Raw genomic sequence first — 18922 nt, 5'->3', positions numbered from 1 at the left:
TTTCTCCCACAGACTGGCTCTTCAGCATGGTGATGGTCATGTGGTGGATTACTTGTGTCAGCCAGTCATTGATTACATCCTCAAGAGTCAGCTGTACCTGAATGCCTCTGGCTAAAGCTGCCTCGGAGTTGCACCATGGCAGCCCTATTACTCCACTCTCCTATGGTTGCTCATCACAATTCTCTCTTTCTCACTCTCTCATTTCTTTCTCATTGCCTCTTGTGTGCATCTGCCTGTTTCACTCTGATGTCCCACCACCACTACCAAATGCTGGGAAGTGCTGCATACAACAACCAGCCGAGTGCACACTCCATCGAGTAATCTTCCCCCTTCTAGTTAGGAGAGAAAATGGAAGAGAGGATCAGATGCTACGTGCCTCAGGGGGACAGCTTTGGTGTCTACCTTCCCAGCATGCATTATTAGGGGATGGAACATTGCATACCTTTCTAGCACACCTTGGAAGCCAGGAAGGTGTTTTCATAATACATCAGCTAAATAAATTTCAGTGGGCCTTTTTATTTTTAATGCAGGGTTTTCCCCTCTCCCTCTATTTTTGGCTTTCTAAAAAATTGCTGTGATCCATTCAAATTAGAATGTGGTTGGCAGAAGGAGATTCTGACCCACTTGGTACAAAGCCCAGACTTTTTAGGTCAAGCATGGAAGATTTAGCTTGAAAAAGAAAGAAAAAGAAAAGAAACTTCCCAAATTCTGGATTGTGTTATCTGAAGGAGGGGAATTGCTGGGGAAAGGATGAAAGAATGGCAGGGAGGCAGAATTTCCCTTTGTAAATAGATGCTTCTTTCTAAGGGCAGGGGATTTAAATGGGTTTCCTGTTGTGCTTTAATCCCTTTTTAAAAAGGAGCCCTCCCTAGAGTAGAGTAGCGACACAGAGCACACCTGCCTGGGATGCTGCAAGTAAGTAACCCACCTTGCTTGCTCATGGAATGCCTTCAATCATTTGTCCCAGGTTGGCTGTGTCCTCTTGGTTTAAAGTGTTTAATTTTCTGCAGAAACTCATTTGGCTTTTTATCAAGTGGACAGTGGTGTCCACTGCAGCCTTGCTAGTGTGATTAGTTCAGGCTCGTTCATTCGCAGCTGTTTCCCTCTGTCAACATGCCTGCCTCTTTCAGCCTTGTGGGGCAACTGCAGTTAGTTCTCCCCCTCACTCAGGCAATGCCCTCCCCTAAACCTCAAGGAAAGGCCAGCAGCTGCACTCCATTTAGTTCTCAAAACAGGTAGCCAGTTGTGATTGTGTTATAGCTAGTGAGAGGAATCAGTGAATGTCTGTCAGAGAGGAAGAAATAATAAAACCATGAGTTGCACTTCCTCACTTGGCCCCACTAAACAGAGTTAGAGGATGGAGAAATGTGCCAAATGCCTGAGGGGTTGTGTGTATTTGCTTGATGTGGGGAAGTATTCGCCTGTGTGATCCTCCATCAGCGACTCTAGAGTGGTATAGCCTCAGCCAGGCTGTTCCATGTGAGATTTCTACAAGCGTAGATCAGCTATTCTTGGCTGGAGTGAAAGCAATGCATACTTCATTCTGAGCTCTTGCTTGGCTACATGTTTCTCACTGGACTTAGAGGTGACCATCTGCACTGAATACAGGGTGTGTCTCTGGAAAAATCAGTATTTAGAATCTCTGGCTGCTTCCACGTTGGTGTCCTTGAGTGCTAATGCAAACTACAACCAGAATTGTAATTGTCTTTCCACACTATTGGGGATATTTTGCTTTTCTTTTGTTTGTTCTGCTGTGTGACATAGCTGCTCTGGATGAGGAAGAAGGTCCAAATAACCTGTGCAGTTATTTGAGAGGGGGAAATCCAGTTGTTGTTGTTGTTTTAAACAAAGAGTCATTTATTTAGTACTAAGCACTTACTCATTTGAGTGTGATTGTCCATTATTACTAACAAAATGTCAAACAACCAAGTATTTAATGTTTCCTTTGTATTGAAAGTGTTGAACCAGGGGGGAAAGTCCTTGTGGTGGTGAGTGGAAAGGTTTCTGTCTTCTTTTCCTTTAGTAATTTATTGTTAGAGTACTAAAACTTTTTTTTTTAATTTAAGCAGTATTTTGCTACTATTTTAATATTATATATCCAGAAAAGCATTTTAGTGCTATTTTAAATATTGATGAAAAATACTGTCTGATTTATAAAATGGTGCCCACCACAAAGGTTATCATGAATGATAAACATGCTTGCTCAATATGTCACTGCCCGCATCAAAGCCACATATCATTTTTTTAAAAAGAGGATAAGAATAGTGCTAAGGGCATCCATGTATGTGAGGCTTGCACAACCCTTTTCAAGAAGATAAAACTTTCTGCTATTAGAAAAAAAGATGAAGGAAACACTGAGAAAACAAAGAAGGGTTATAAATGGAAGATGTCATGTGGACTCGTAAAATGTGAGTGAATGGGGCATGGGGATTCCACCCTAAATACCTCCCTCATTTTCTGTTGTGCGTTCTTAGGCAGCTGCTACCCCTAAAAGCATTTGGCAACCAGAGAGGATAGTGGCACACAGGGACGAGATTTGTGTCGCAACCTGGCATTATAGGACCACACCACATAGCATTCACTACCCCTTAGACACTCACTGCTGTCACAGGCAGATGTACAGAAGAGACCGTCTCTTTGATGAGAATTTTTCTACTCACAGAAGGCTTAGAAATCCTACATGACTCTAGATGAGTAGCTATTGCTGTCCTGTTCCGCGTTACCAACTACTATTTCCAAAGCACTCTCTTTCACATGCCTCCGTTTTAAGAGCAGCCACAACCTCTTGCTGGAACCCACGATACATCTCAATGCTAAGCTGCAGAGTGCAAAGCCAAGAACGTATCTGACAGTCTGTATATGTCTCTGTGTGTGAGAGAGTGAAAGGCAGAAACTGTGGCCTTCCAAAAAGTTTTGAAGGACACTTTTGTGGGGAGGATTTAAAAAATGAGGTTAGCAAAGAAAATAGAGGGATGAATTCTCCATACTCTGGAACAAAAGATGGGTTATTCAGGCTACTTTCCTGTTTCATCCAGTTTAGGACAGCATGCCTTAGGAACATAGCATTGTGGTTCAGATGATGTATATAATGTCTTATTTGTCTTATCTTTGCCTTCATGTGCTCAGTTATGCTTATGATTAGGGGGGAGGGGGAGAGAGAGCAGGGCGTAGCATAAATCTGGATGATGCTGATGGGATTGGTTTGGAAAGAGTTGGCAAAAGTGTCAGGCTTTGACCCACACATCAAAGGAGTGGGTTTTCATTGCAGGGTGGGGATGGGGGGGGGAGAGGGAGGGAAGGTGACTGTTTTACATTACTTGCAATTTTAAACCGTAAAATTTGCTTTGTTTAAAAAAAAGTTTTAAAAGGAAAAAAAAAGATTTGAATATGCTAGAGTTAGGTCATTGTTGCTAAAATGGTCATGGCCAAAAACAAAACAAAATGTTTAAAAGGATGTAATAAAAAGAAAATTACAGTAATGAAATTTGTGTTGACCTTCACTACTGTTTCCGTTTACTAGGTAAATTTCTGTGGTTTGCAGCATAGCAACTAGTTAATGGGACTTTAGAGAATAGTTTGCTGGAAACAAGCACAGTTTAACAACCTTATTTTATTTTCACTTAGCAATTATATTAAAATAGAATTCTGCCGTTCTTGCTTCATTTGTTGTAGCAAAGGTTGATAGATGGCTGGTTATATCTTGTTAAAGTAGCATGCTGACACCATCTGCTGCTGCCTCTCCCGGTGACAAACAGGCTTATTCGCAGCACAGAATCCCATGTGAAAGGTCTGGGGAACAGGGAGAGGCAGATTAGTCCTAATGCAGAGAAGTAAGACTTCCATGTGCACCTGGGTTTTTATTGTACTTTTATATCTGTAGCACAAGAACTCTCCCATGTAGCATCAGAAGCTGATTTCAAACTCTGGTGGGAGAGCAGTTGCTAGAGCAGGGCCTTTGTGTGTAAAAAGCAAGAAGAGAAGCTTCGACCTCTTCTGGACTGAAAGTGATTGTCATGGTTGTCTGGCAACTACAAGGTACTGTCTTTCATCTGTTTTGTGGACTGAGCAAAGAAGCTGGCCAGGCTGATGCCAGGACTAATCACTAGGTAGCAGTGGTAGAATGGTTGAGGGATGATCTCAGAATCAAGGCATTGACCAGGATCCCTCAGTCGCTGGGGCCTGCTGCAACTACCTTTATCCAAAGTTAAAGTCGATTTCGCCTCCACTAAAATGTTCACACTGTACGGGGGGGGGGGGGGAGAAGTTTCCAGAATGAGAAACACAATTAAGGAAATAAGCAGCCTTCTCAAACCATGGGGATTCATTATTTATTTTGCCCTTTTCACCCAACCACAACAGAATACTTGATATTTAGCACCATTATACACGTGTATGAAGTACTGTTTGAAGCAAGGGCATAGGTCATGTTTCTTTTTCCAACTACAGCCTTGAACGATAATTTAAAAACAGAGTTATAAAATGGACACCAACAGAATTATCCAGAGGGATTTTGTCTGTCTCCCACAAGAAAGTCTCTCCCTCCTTTGACTGTGATGGTGATTCAAAACAAGAAGCTTAGGCTGCCATCCTAGACCCAGTTACCTGGGGGTAAGTTCTATTGCATTCAGTGGGACTTTCTTATGAGTATATATAGGTTTGCACTGCTAGGCAATTTTACTAAGCTATAGCCTAAGGCCAGGTAGGTGGTTCTCACTATATAGCCACACGAGGTTAACCAAAGACTCTTGAGCTTGTTGTAGATAATCTACCAGAGACATCCCCATTTTCATTGTAAAAAAAGGGAGGAGAAATGAAGCAAGAACATCTTAAATCACCATTGCTGCCACAGGCTTCTACAAACCTATATTTATTTTCTACAAGTAACTCTCAAGGCTTCCCCTGTCCCCCCCCCCCACTCTGAGGGACTCTGGGAACTGTAGTTTGATTAGAGTATTGAGAATATGCTGTTTGATATCACCGATTTCCCAGAATTCCTGTGGTGAGGCAATGCTACTGAACCAGTTTTAGGCCTATGCAAGCTTTCAGTGGCCCACACTTATCCAATCCTTGAGGTTAAGAAACATTAGATGCTAAGAAAGATTTTCAGAAGGAAAAGCAGCCTGCGAGATTCTAAGTGGGAGAGTGAGAGTTAAGAGTAATTCATGGTAATAAAAAGGTTTTAATGTAGCATAAGTTAATTTAGCTGGGTTTAACTTCCATCTTATTACATTAGATCAGGCTGGGAGAAAGGAAGGCTAGGATGGCGGACACATAGTAGGGAGTTCAGATTCAGCTGCTGGCTCCGAGCTTTGCACTGCAGCCACACACTAACCCAGGGCACATACCTTCTAATATATTCAGCAATAATCATGTCTCTCAGCACACCAGTTTCTTTAAATTCAGCTGCTTTATCGTGCAGCCTGCAGGTTTCCCTCTTGCTTCCCAGGAGTGGGGCAACTAGGATAAACTTTATGTCTCCATGCTTGATGCACCAAAGTGGAACAGCTGCAACATAAACCAGAATGATGCACCTGCTCTTCCAGCCTGATGAACGGAACTTAAAAAAGACCTATTCAGCAGTCACATGTGGCTTTTTGAATCCTGAGAGGCTTGGGTTTTTTGAAGCACTCAAAACCGTTTGCCTAACTCTGATGCTTTGTGTATCCGAGATCTGGCAGAGTACACGGAAGTCTTCTGTCCCAGCTTCCAAAGGCTTCAGGGTTTCTCAATGGGTGGTATGTTGTAGCAACTTGGGGGAAGACTATCCCGGATTTCCTCCAGGTTCTTGATATCATCAAGGATCTCAGTAATGCTCCATTCCAGTGTCTGAATCCGAAGTTTCTGACGCCTGGCAGTTTCCTCCAGTTGCGCCATCAGTTCTTTCAACTGGTTGTTTCTTGTTCTGACTTTACTTAGGTTCGTTTCAAGCATGATCACACCTTGCTCATCCACAAACTCAGGTTGGTCTATACGAGGAGGTAAAACAAAAGGAGAACTCAATAGCAAAACCTTCTGAGCAGGCATCTCTCAATCTAGTTGGTTGTTGAAGGAGCTGTCCCATAATCCACAAACCCAAGACTTTATAATAGTGTTGCCTAAACTTCTGATAGCCAAAGCCCACTTTTGTCTGAATTAAATTTAGAGGCAGATTCACTCTACCTTCAAAACACTGACTTTTAGAGGCTGAAGGCAGCAGGTACCTCCTACACCTTCAGAGGACTCTGTGTGAGAAACTGTTCAGAGTATGACCCCTGGTTGGAAGAAGGCACATCCAGAGCAAAGATTCCTGGAGGGATGCAATAGACAGTTTCCTCTGAAGGGAGGTGATCCAGCCAACAGGTAATGCAGAGATGCTGTGTAAGTTTCCAGAGAATGACTGGGAAGTAGCCAATTTAGGGATCAGAGAAGCATTCACTTAATTCCAGCTTCATTCACAAATCCCAGTTTGACACAATCAGTTACAGTAATGAAGCCTATTGTCCATTGATAAAACTGCCACTGGAATGTTATTTATTCACTTATGGATCCCGGATTCTAGAAGAAGAAGATCATCAGCTTGCACATTGTGATTCAGAAGTGGTCAATAACCCTGGATTCTCTGCTACCCCTTGCTGAAAACTGACCCTAAATTAGAAGATCTTAGAAAGGCTTTCATTAAGGTAAGTTTCCAAACAATAGTCTCCATTGTATGTGGAACATTTTTAATGATACTAAGCAATCTGTGATTTTGCATTTGTGGATAGATTTTGAATTGTAGACCGTTATTTGTTTAATCAACAAAAACAGTCTTCTTGTAGTAAATAAATATGCAACCGTAGACAACAAACAATGTTGTCATAAAATTGCGAGAAATTCGTAACCCATACTGTCTCTCTGTTTGCAGTTGCAGCCAAGAAAATCCAATCAAAGCTTCTCCAAAAGGCTTAAATTTATTTTGATGGCAATCGTGTAGTATGAGTGGTAAAATTTATGATAGGAATTTCCCTATCAGTCACCCAAGCTATTTATAAATCTAGTCCATGAGCTACGCTGTGATGTTTAATTCGGTAATTTTATGCTCATAAAATTTCTAACAGACTGCAATTTGTGATGACTAATGTTGTTTAAAAAACTTGATACAATCTTATTTATTTAGTGACATTTGCATCCCACTCTGCTCCTCACTTGCTGGCAACAGTGCATTAACTTTACAGAAATAGACAAGCTAAATGATGCTAAGCAACTTCTCCACAAGCACCTGCATTTTCCCCATAGGATGCCCCCTGTCCAAGTGCTGTGTGGCGCCTCTATGCAATTTGAGAACGTTATGACTCTACATGTGCTTGCCCCACTTTACATCCACACAGCCTGGATGGGATACCTTAATTTGGCACACGTGCGCAGAGTCCAGTGCACACACTGCCAGTGTTACATGGCAGTTCCCCCTGCCATGCATATTGGGCCTGCAGACGTTGAGCTCTGCATACAAAGCCTTTCAAAAGGCTCTGTGTGTGATACCTGGGTGTCAGACAGGACAGGTATGCATAACTCCTCCCATGCAAATTCATACTTACCTGAGGGGACAGGTGTGTGATCATGGGTGTGATTCTTATAACTGAAATAAGCTAGGTCTGATTAAGGACTTTGCATGAACCAGCAGCCTCAAAAGAGTGCAATTTATCACACAACAGTATTCAGGCCTGCAGCTTCATGAACTGGTCCTGGTGCAGGTAATGTGTTAGAAATGAAAAGATCTTGGATCTGAAGTCCTAACATTGGTAACGAGTTAAAACCACAATATGCTTTGACACACCGCAAAATGCTGCACATGTTGAAGAGCAGCTGGTATGTGGAAAAATATAAGGCCACTCCTACGGCACAGAAATAGGTTCCCACAGCAAACGTAGGTTTGCAATCCCACATTTGCCAAGATAATGTGAATGTGGAGAGGGTAGAGGATCCACAGGGATTCAGCACTCCAGTCTCCTGCTTGCCTATTCTCCCCGCATACAGCCTGGCCTCTCATTAGTCTTTCAAGACCACCACTGGGTTAGGGACTCTCTCATGATGTGTAGTTCACAGATCCCATGGTTTCATCATACAAGGGGAATAAAAAGCTATCAGTTAAATTTTATGTCTTTATTCGAACCCATAATGTTTTGTCCAGTTGTGTTTTATACTTCTTCATCCTATGTAGCGGCCTCTAGATTTCTCTCTGCAACAGAGGGGGCATCTGTACAGGACCCGGCACTACAGGGATTTTCATTGTGGGACAGTTGCATGTGATGCCTCAATCTAGGCTGTCAGCACCCAGCTAATCCTTAAATACAGTGGTACCTTGGTTCTCAAACTTAATCTGTTCTGGCAAGTCCGTTCGACTCCCGAAACCATTTGAAAACCAAGGCTTCTGATTGGCTGCAGGAGTTTCCTGCACTCAAGCGGAAGCAGCATTGGATGTTCAGCTTCTGAAAAAGATCCACAAACCGGAACACTTATTTCCAGGTTTGTGGCATTCGGGAGCCAATTTGTTTGGCAACTAAGCCATTCGAGAACCAAGGTACCACTATACTATATATTTCAATCAATCAATCAATCTCATATGATTAAGCTATCAATAGAGTAAATATTTTTTAGTCAACTACCTTTCACCAATAAATTGATTATTTTTGTGTATCATCAGAACTTCAGCAGAGATATTGAAGAAAGTGTGACATAGCATATGAATGCCACCTTTATTTCTTTTTGATCCCTTCTCACTAGAACCAAAATGGCCTCCAAAAGTGAACAAGTCTGCCCTTAATGGTCTTTTTAAAAAAATAATAATTTTTATTTGATTTTACAAACCTAAAGTTATAACAATACCAAGTACATGTACACCTTTAGAGATTTATCTGAATCTCCAGACTTCCCAACCTTCCCTCCATTGTTAACATTTTCAGCTGCATATTATTTCATGATCTATATTTTGAATCTCTCCATATTGCCCATAGTAATTGTTACAGTGCAAGTGTTATTAAAATTCTGCTAATGTTTAAGTCTGCCCGTAATATTCAGCTGCACCAGCAAACATTTGCTCCCGCCTACTCTAACTGGTTCCTGCTTATTTCTTCCAACGATTCTGTGCTGGAATAATGTTTCCAGACTTAACAGGAAATAGAACTGCTTCTTACCCATCATGCGCAAAACATCATCCAAGGCACGGAGGACTTCTTGGACTGTGCTCCCAGCATCCCTGGCATCCGCCCGGGCACCCTGTGACGCCTGACCAACCTGAAGAAGCCACAACAATCAAACGTATTATTAGCCGGCTTTCCTCCCTTAGGAGGTTCCTTTAAAACCCCTTTTAATAAAAAGGCAAAAGCTGCACACTCACTTCCTGAGCTCTGGTTGTATCCATGCCAACCTCCAGCTCCTTCCTCTGTAACTCGCTCTCCACACGCCTAGCCTCATCCCGCAAAGAAATGATTCCTTTCTCCAGGACTAATACTCCATCTGCTGTCCTGTTTGCTTCCATGGCCAGCCTTCCTATCTCCTGCAAAACAAAGTCAGCCAACAGCACAATTATAAGGTCAGAATCAGTGGCAATGCAAAGAAGACGAAGACAGGAGTTGTGGGCAGGTGAAGGAAAAGCCTTGGTGGCTTGAGGTGCAGATACAATGAGCAACTGCATTAGGTAGATGGTAAAAGACCGCAGGTGTCTGTGTATACAACCAGTACTGGGGAATGAGGGGCATGTCATGTATGATCACATTTCATTACATTCTGGTGCAGATGTAGCCACGTGGCTCCTTCCATCAGCTCCAGCTAGCTTGGTCAGGGATGATAGGATTGGCAGTCCAAAAACATATAGAAAGCACTACATTGGCTCACCCTGTTGTAGTCTGTGTAATGTTTATATTTTACTTCTCTGTAAATTGTATTGAGACATATTGAGTAGTAGTAACAATAATAATGCTACAGAGTATCAGGGTCAAGCTCCTGCAAACCACCTCTAGCTGGGCTACAGCTAAGGAGAAGTCCTCTGTTCACAAGTCCTCTGCCAGCAACTGACTAGCTGGTCCCCATCATAGTAACCTACCTCACAGGGATGTTGTAAGAATCACTACATAACAGTGTACATGCAGCAATTTGAATTCTCCAAGTGCTGTGGAAATGCCATGGTGTACAGCTAGGGTTGCCATATTTCAAAAAGTGAAAATCCAGACAGAAAAATTGTTGAGCTATTTTTATGGGAAATCGGCTATCATACGTCTGAATTTTCCCAGACATTTTTCCGATTTCCATAAGGACACTGCTGCTGACTACAGTATTTCAGATATGTCTGGGAGACTCGGGACATGTGGCAACCCTATGCACAGCATATCTCCCTGCATTTTAGTTTACGTAGTTTTGAATAACAATATGTTATCCAACCTAGCAGTTCGACAGCACGTCAAAGTGCAAGTAGATAAATAGGTACCGCTCCAGCGGGAAGGTAAATGGCGTTTGCCAGAGTCATGCTGGCCACATGACCCGGAAGCTGTACACCAGCTCCCTCGGCCAGTAAAGCAAGATGAGCGCCGCAACCCCAGAGTTGGTCACTATTGGACCTAATGGTCAGGGGCCCCTTTACCTTTACCTTTTATCCAACCTGAGCTTCCAGCAAACGTTGGATACAAGTCTGAATGAACAATTCCAAACCAGGCTGCTGCCAGCCAGGTATCCTTGATCCCACCCCTATATCCTCACTGTAGTTCTCTGGCACTAACATACTTTCAGCCCCCCCCCCCCATACCTGGTCGATGTCCCCCGCAATCTCCTTTGCTTCCCCAGCCATTCTCAGGGCTGCCTCTGCTTCTGTAGTTGCAGTGCCCAGGGCTGCTTCTGCGATGCTTGTCTTTTCACTGGCTCTGGTGACCATGTTGCTGATGAAGGGGAGCCTTTGCATGGCATCTTCAGCTTCTTTTCGCTTGTTCCCCACTTGAAGATCGAACCCTGCAAGCAGAAAGGGTGGGAGGGAACCCAACTGAATAAGGAGCCGTATTAGTGCAGAGAGGAGAAGTCTGAGCCAAAAGAACTGAGCTGGGTACTGACCAGCTTCCAACAGCTTATGGTTAAAGTACCAGGCAGAGAATTAGGGAGCAAGAACAGGGCAAGGCAGAGAACATGGAGGCTTTTCAAGCAGAGGCTGGGCAGCTCTAGCTCTGAAATTCCTGCATCAAATTTGGGATTAGACTATGTGGCCAATGAGACCCTCTTCTTCTGTGATTTAGTGTAGGTGACCCTCTAACAGGGATGGGCAAATTTGTCAATTTTAGTTTCTCATTTTTCCAATCCTAAGGTCAGCTCTCCACATTTCCACAGCAATTTGCAAATCCTTGTGAACATTCACCAGCCTTTTAGGACAATTTCTCCTAATAAACTTTTTTTAGTATTTTAGAAAAGCATTTTTGTATGTTATTTTCACAAATATATGCACTTGAATCAACACTTTCCTTACTCATTTTTGTACACAGTGGTTGGTTGCAGAACTGCATTGCAAAATTCAAACAAGTGCAATTTTGGGGGACTTGCTGAGTTTCAGTCTGTGTACTGGTTTGAGAAGTAAGAATTAAGTGGCTTTTCATTAAAATGCAAACAAAATCAAATATCTCCCTCATCCCTCCCCGGGAGTTTATTCATTATATTTACACCTTGCAAATGGCCCAAGGACCTTCAGGGCAGCTTACAAAAAATAAAAAAGACCCAAACAAAACCCATGAAGCCTCTGAAAAAATCTGCAATTAAATCTAAAATTAAAATCCAACATTTAAGGGCAGCAAGCTGCAGCAGATTAAAGGTTTCCTTAAATCTGTTAACAATCAACAATCAGCCTCACCTTTACTACTGAAATAAAACAGCTTTTCATGGGTGAAATTCAATGTTGCACTACGATGATTGTTCTGTCAATCCTTGCCATATGGAACAATTTCCTCTCTCCTCCCCCACCCTCCACAGTTCTGGGGGTTCTCTCAACCATCCAGAGTAGATTTGGGGAAGCCACATTATCTCAGGGAAGAAATTCCAAATCATGAATTTGAGAATGTGCAGGAACAGCCAGCAAAAGAAGATCAGTATGTCACATCTTTATATTGGAAGTCTCACCTTCATGGCCTCTAACCAAGTCAGTGGCAGACTTTGGGCTTTAAAACTTCGGTGGTGTCCTATGTGGTGCCAATTCCGGCCCCTCTGCCGCTCACCTTCCATTTTCGTCATTGTTGTGGTGCCCTCTTGGCTCAGTGCGCAACCTGGTCACACTCCCCTAAATCCGCTTCTGACCAAGTTCTCCTACCTACAGAACCTGCCTGCCCCTTGATTGCCTATACTTTGCTATCTGACACTACACCAGCCTTTTCCAAAAGACCCAAACTGCCAAAATGACGGGGAAAAACTATTGGATTCTCTTTGTTTACACTATTTACATGCAAAACCGTTTTGATGCAAATTTCATCATCATCATCATCAATCTTTATTACGGTCCAGAGACCCAACAAATAATTACAAATCAATACACAATTCATACAGCCTACCTCCAGGTTAAACAAGCATTTTGTTTAGAATATAGGGCTCATTTGTTCTTGCAACCACCGATAAAAACTTTGCCACTGCTAACATTCTAGCATTTGTCCGGTCTTCCAGTAGGAACCTGACATAGTGAGCCTCTGATTTTCCCAGGAAAGGTACCAGCAAGGGTAGTATCAGTTCAGCCCTGGCTTGCTCATATTTTGCACAATGTAACAAAATATGTTTTATGGAATCGATGTCTTGAGCACACGAGCAAAGTCTGTCCTGGTAGGGAACTCCTCTCAACCTACCATCCAGCACTGCAGAGGGGAAGACATTCAGTCTGGCTTTGGTGAAAAGCCTTCGATACTTGGGTACTGTCAGGTTTTTGATGTAAGATGTTAACTCAAAGACATGCCCATATTGAACTCCTGCTGCCAGCGGACTACAGACCGTGTGTGATCGAGATCGCAAGTCACTGTGTGCATTATCCCATAATCTTTGCTTTAAAATCTTTTGGGCGCCTTCATAACCCAGGTAATACAGTTGGGGGGGGGGGAGACAGACCAAACGAGGTGGCTTTTTTAGCCATGGTTTTCTGCCATTTGCTGACAAATTCCTCATTGGTCAGGTGTTGGTACAAACCCTTCCCTAGATTAAAAACTGAAATCCTGAGCCAATGTTTTAGGGCAGCCCACCACGCTTTAGTTGAAATTGGGCATTCACCAGCTTCTAACAGAAGTACGGAGTTGGAGACGCAGTTAGGTACCTGCAGCAGAGATCGTAGAAATTTTGCCTGAAAGCCATCTAGCTTTGGCAGGTCCCCATTATGCCAGACATTTGCTGCATACAGGAGTTGGGAAACGGGCTTTGCGTTGAAAACCCTTAAGGCTGCTGGAACATATTTGCCGCCCAAGGTTATGGCCATCCAGCACCCATTTAGACCGGGAGAATCTTCTTTCGAAGTCTAAAATTTTAGATTTTTCATAATTAATGGATAAACCATTTCCAGAACAGTAATCAGAAAATTTTCTCAACAGATAATTCAAACCCGGTCTGGAACGTGAGATGATGGCTGTGTCATCAGCATATAACAACAAGGGGGTCCTTCTCATTCCTATTTTTGGAATGTGTCCACCTGGGTCCATTAAGTTCTCTTCTAGGTCATTTAAGAATAGACAAAACAATGTGGGGGCCAAAATAGAACCCTGTCTCACCCCCCTAGTCATCTTGATGCTGTTCGATAGCTGTCCCTGTCGACCGCATCAGACCTGCAGTTTGGTTCCATTGTACAGGGCTTTTATGAGAAAGAGAAGTCGTTTGTCCTGCAAAATCAGACTTAATTTGGACCATAGCTGGGATCTGGGGATGGAGTCAAACGCTGATTTCAGATCTATGAAGGCCACAAAGAGTTTACCCTGTAGAGGCCTGGTATACTTCTCGGCTAGGAAGGACAGCATTAGACAGTGGTCTGTTGTTGAATGGTTCTCACGAAAAGCTGCCTGGGCTTCAGATAGTATATTGTGTTCATTTAGAACACAATTTTATTTATGTTGAACTCTGGACATGGATGTCATTGCTTCTTCTGGCCTCCTCCTCAATGAACTCGCCACCCATTACTCAGAAAACCCGCCACCACAACACACCTGCAAATGGTCTAGACCCAGCAGTTGCCAAGCAACTCACCCTTGAGATTCTTCAAGATGCTCTCCACTTCATCAAATGTGGCATTGCCAGCACTCAGTGCCTGCTGAGCTTTACTCTTGGCAAGGTTGGCACGAGACAGCAGTTGGACAGACACCTGCCACAAGCAAACAAAATAAATAGCATGAAAATACAGCCCCACTCCCAGATCTATAAAAATGCCCTCTATTGGAGAATTCAAAGACACTACAGTGGTGCCCCGCAAGACAAATGCCTCGCAAGATGGAAAACCCGCTAGACGAAAGGGTTTTCCGTTTTGGAGGTGCTTCGCAAAACGAATTTGCTATGGGCTTGCTTCGCAAGACAAAAATGTCTTGCGAGTTCCTGCGGGGTTTTTTTGCTCCCCACCCCCTTTTTCTAAGGCACTAAGCTGCAAATAGCCTTTTAGCAGCTAATCCGCTAATCCCTTAAGCCTTTAATAGCCGCTAAACCGCTAATAGCGCTAATCTGCTAATGGGGTTGCTTTGCAAGACGAAAAAACCACTAGACGAAGAGACTCGCGGAACGGATTTTTTTCGTCTTGCAAGGCACCACTGTAATTAAAAACCAGTTTGTTTCTATTCCTTAAGTGAAATAGACATGCCGTAAAAAATATGCCCATAACACTTGCCTAGAAACCCATAAATGGCTAGGAATGAATTAAAGATTTCAGGGATCCCAGAGCCCTTTACCCAATATGGATGTACTTTACCAGTCTGTCGTTCTGTCCTTTTTGCAAGAGCTCTTTGATCTCTTCCTCCCAACGCTCCGTGTTGCCTTGGAGCTGCTTGTATTCTGCAATGTACATTCCCGCTAAGCCAGTTAAAGAATCTGCTTTCTTCCGGAGCTGACCGGCTTCCTCCTGAGAAAAGCATCACTTGGTTCAGAGCCCTTCACAGCTGTCACAAAAAGCAGCCTCTCTCCACCTCTAGCAAGACCACCCATATCTAAGAAGTGCAAGCAACTGTTGACGAAATAAGGGATGGGGAACTGGTGGCCTTTCCAGTGTTGTTGGCACTACAGCTGCCATCATCCCTGATCACTGGCCACACAGCCTGGGGCTGATGGGAGTTGAAGTCCAACATCTGAAGGGTCACATGTTGTTGAGAGAGAGCGCGCACACGCACACGCACACACACACACACACACACCTCACCTGAAAGAAGCTTGTGTCGACCTTTGGTAAGCGAGCCAGAGAGTCAAGCACCATCTGACTACTCTGGTAGACCCTGTCAGCATCAGATGCAGCTTTGCCAGCATCAGCCTCCAGTTTGCTTGAGAGCAACTTGACCTCATCATATCTGAAATGGGAAGATAACTTTTGAGCCTAGGAGTGTGAAACTCCTTTTTTCCAAGGGGTATACCACATCACCAAGTTAATGTATGATTCTGCTTTTGGGCTCTCCTATCTTCCATGATTATTTGTGGCCAAGACATAAACCAGGACAGGCAATGACCGATTAACATGTATCCAAAAGAGCTGTGAACATGCATGCACCAAACCCGGAAGTGACAACTCAATGCATCACAAAAAGGACAGAATGGGGGCAGGGTGGAAGGGGGTGGGGTGCATTTATCTGCTCTCCTGACGCACATGGGGGCCAGGAGCCCGTCACTGACTGTCTTCTAATTCTGAGAGCCCCACTAAGCCAGAGGGGAACCTCCATGATCTCTTTTGCTGTTCGAAGGAGAGACTCTTGTGCAATGCAAGGTTAGTCCACTGTAAGATACTACTTGAATCTTTTCTGCATCTGATAGTTTATTCTTCCTCATAATTCAGCACAAATCACTTGGTTCAAATCTCAACTCAGTCATGAATTCACAAAGTGGCCTCAAATGCCTCAGCTCCTTGCAAAGTTGTTGTAAAGAATTATCGAAAAATATGTCTGTGAGGAGCTTTGAATATTAAAAACACACTATATAAATAGCAAGTGTTACTATAATTATATATTATTATGAAAAGTATAGTAAATGAAATAATATGTTATTTTATTTAACATCAGTCTTCAACACAGTCTTTCCTGTGACATGAATTATTCAGTTGACTTCATCAGATCTAGTTTGTTAGTTTTTGCCAACTCTGAAAATTTCCATCACATTTTCTTGGAGTTTTTTTTTCCTGGGAAAGGAGGGTTCTAATACCCTGCTATATTCAGCTTAACAACATATAAAAGGTTGATAACGAACACAGTACCCTTAGTTCACACAACATAACCAGTAATATGTCCCATGGGGAGCTCATAATCATGCCTCATGGTCATATTCTTTCTATAAAAGCCATAACATTCCCTCACATTTCAGCATCTGTAAGAAGCAGAACTTTGGGCAGGACACGGCATATATGGAAAGAGCAAACCTGAGTCCCAATTAAAGCTGGGCTCCCCAGAAGCTTCACCATTATAGCTTCACCAACCACACTACAGAACTTTCTCCCATAAAAGTCAATCGCTGCCATTTACTCTGACAGAGAAAAAGGCCAATGCTGGGCCTGGGAATCAGTTAAGATGAAGGGAAAACCTGTTCTCACCTAGCCACTTTTCACCAGATCCAGGTGTGGGGGGGGCAAGGAGGGGCTTGGGCAAGCTGCCTCCAAAAGCAGCCCCTCATCTGTTGCTACCCCTGCCCATTCACCTGCCCTCTCTATCCTGGTTCCTGCCCCTCACACTTATCACTGTTTTCTCACTCAGAGGAGGTGAACAGGAAGTGAAAGCAGCCTATGAATGTTTTCATAAATTACATGAAAAAAATAGGTTCCCAGGGCTTTGCTTGGCTTAGTGTAGATTAAAATCCCACTGGCAATTAGAATGCTCCCCACAGACTTATTAATTGAACAGATATCAAGAAGTAATGAATTATTAGGAACCATTTAAGGGAGGCGGGAAGTCAAGTTACAAATCAGGGAGACGAGCCAAAGGGCGTAAAGATGTATAACTGAAAATGTTTGTTTTTTATTTTTATTTTGCTTTTTTTTCTCTTTTCTCTAGTTTTCTTTTGAATATGCAATATGTATATGTATTTGTAATATGGAATATGTAATCAAAATAAAATATATGCATAAAAAAAGAAGTGAAAGCAACCAAGCAGAGGCAGCCAGGAGGTCGTGGCCAACCTGATGCCCTCCAGAGGGCACCCCCAGTTTGGGGAAGACTGCTTGGGAGTTGGACGTGGGCTCAGCAGATGTACAGTGATAGGCATCCTTCATGCTGAACCTGCCTGATACCCGGTAGCTCAATCATCATGATGAGAGGCCTCCCTCAGAGGGATGCAATCTGTCTCTGTGTCAGGGGTGGGGAACATGTGGCCTTGCGGACGTTGCCAGGCTCCAACTCCCATCTGCAATCTTGTGGGCCTTTATTTTAAGACGTGCATCCTGGTAGTAAACATATTTTGCACCTTGCGATAAACATTATTGTGGTAAGCAGCTCTGAATTTGGAACTGCATTACATCTGCATCACATGCACCAAACAGGATTTGGAGCCCCTGTTAACTAACCTCTCGCTCCCTTGTCTTCAATGTTTTCTTTGTTTCGCCTATTCTTTTCACGTAAGTGCTTTTCTTAATCTACTAAGCATTTTTCCTGTTGGGATTCCCCTTTTGGATCTTAATCAAGCCGGGAATTGGGGACTTTCCAAGCTTGTCATTTAAACCCTCTTGTCCCTTATGTGTTACTAACAACAATGGTCAATTTATGGTAAGAATTGCACCCCAGTCAGAGAACAATGGACTAGGAGATGCTTAAGGCCTCATCAATACTGTCGCTTAACGTCAACAGTACACTTCCTGTAACACTATTAATTCTCCATTAACTTTCACCCTCAATCCAGATTTTCTCATGTGCTCCTTTTTGGAGAACCACGGAGAATTAAAAGAGGTACAGGAAGCTTATTATCCATATTAAATGACCTGGTTTTTCCTTATCCCAGGAAAAGCTCCAGTCCTATTTCAAAATGCTTTTAGCAATCATAATAATAATATCGTGAAATAATGATGATGGGACATGAAGTCAACCGAGAAGAGAAAGGGAACATTCCCTGCACTGAGAAAGCATTCAAAGCAGCACAGTTGGACATACTTTTTGTGGAGCCCTGGCACAGAGTTCACCAGGATGTCTCCTCCGCTCGCAGATGACTGCAGCAATCCCAGTGCCTGCTCTGAGGCTTCTGCCGCTGCCCTGGCTGCTAGCTCGATAGTATCTGCCAGCTGCATGTGCCTAGAAGGCAAAAAGAGAACATATGGGAAAGCGGGGAGAGGATGACTCACAGCCAGCACCCCACCTTGTCTCTAACCTAAGTAACATGATACAGCATTATAGTTAGCTACTTGGAGAAGTTTTTATAGCCTGCTCAATCCCAGGAGCAGGGTTCAAGGGCTTGGATCCCCAAGACCCACAAGCAGAGTTGTGGGTGTGAAATCAGCTTCCCAAATCCTCTTCACAACTGCAGCTACCTGTGTTTCCTACTATGTAAACGACAGGAAGCTTTGGCTTTGCACACTCCCTCTTCCCTCCTTCTCTTTCATGCTTGCACACTTTTGCTTCCAGTCTTAAACAAACCACCATTTCCTGTGACACATAACCTGGGAAACTGTAGTTTGTTTTCTTATGTCTGAATCAGGCTCATGTCCTATGTGTGCTGTGGTCATAGAAATTGGCAGTTGCTGATTAACATATGTTAAAACAATGCCACTTCCATCAGAAAGTCAAGGTCTGGCATTCGAGAGCCATCACCAATGGGAATG

General features: G+C 43.2%; 2 protein-coding genes across 2 annotated transcripts in view; one reads left to right on the top strand and one right to left on the bottom strand.

Annotated features, from left to right (window-relative positions):
* NMNAT2 (nicotinamide nucleotide adenylyltransferase 2) overlaps positions 1-3442 on the top strand; it is a 66960-nt gene extending 63518 nt beyond the window's left edge. The window contains exon 11 of the mRNA XM_083446544.1: positions 13-3442. Coding sequence (XP_083302670.1) covers positions 13-115 — 103 coding nt within the window. The 3' untranslated portion in view covers positions 116-3442. The remainder of the gene's footprint in view (positions 1-12) is intronic.
* Positions 3443-4314: 872 nt separating this feature from the next.
* Positions 4315-18922, bottom strand: part of LAMC2 (laminin subunit gamma 2) — a 45766-nt gene continuing 31158 nt past the window's right edge. The window contains exons 16-23 of the mRNA XM_083446480.1: positions 18258-18395; positions 15341-15485; positions 14897-15046; positions 14188-14302; positions 10754-10953; positions 9353-9511; positions 9150-9249; positions 4315-5966 (exon numbers count right to left, since the gene is read on the bottom strand). Of these exons, the coding sequence (XP_083302606.1) occupies positions 5716-5966; positions 9150-9249; positions 9353-9511; positions 10754-10953; positions 14188-14302; positions 14897-15046; positions 15341-15485; positions 18258-18395 (1258 nt within the window). The 3' untranslated portion in view covers positions 4315-5715. The remainder of the gene's footprint in view (positions 5967-9149; positions 9250-9352; positions 9512-10753; positions 10954-14187; positions 14303-14896; positions 15047-15340; positions 15486-18257; positions 18396-18922) is intronic.

Source organism: Podarcis tiliguerta (genome assembly GCF_965153285.1).
Source record: "Podarcis tiliguerta genome assembly, chromosome: 6".
Lineage (NCBI taxonomy): Eukaryota > Metazoa > Chordata > Lepidosauria > Squamata > Lacertidae > Podarcis > Podarcis tiliguerta.
Note: the sequence above shows the minus strand (reverse complement) of the source record. Positions and strands in the feature narration are given on the sequence as shown.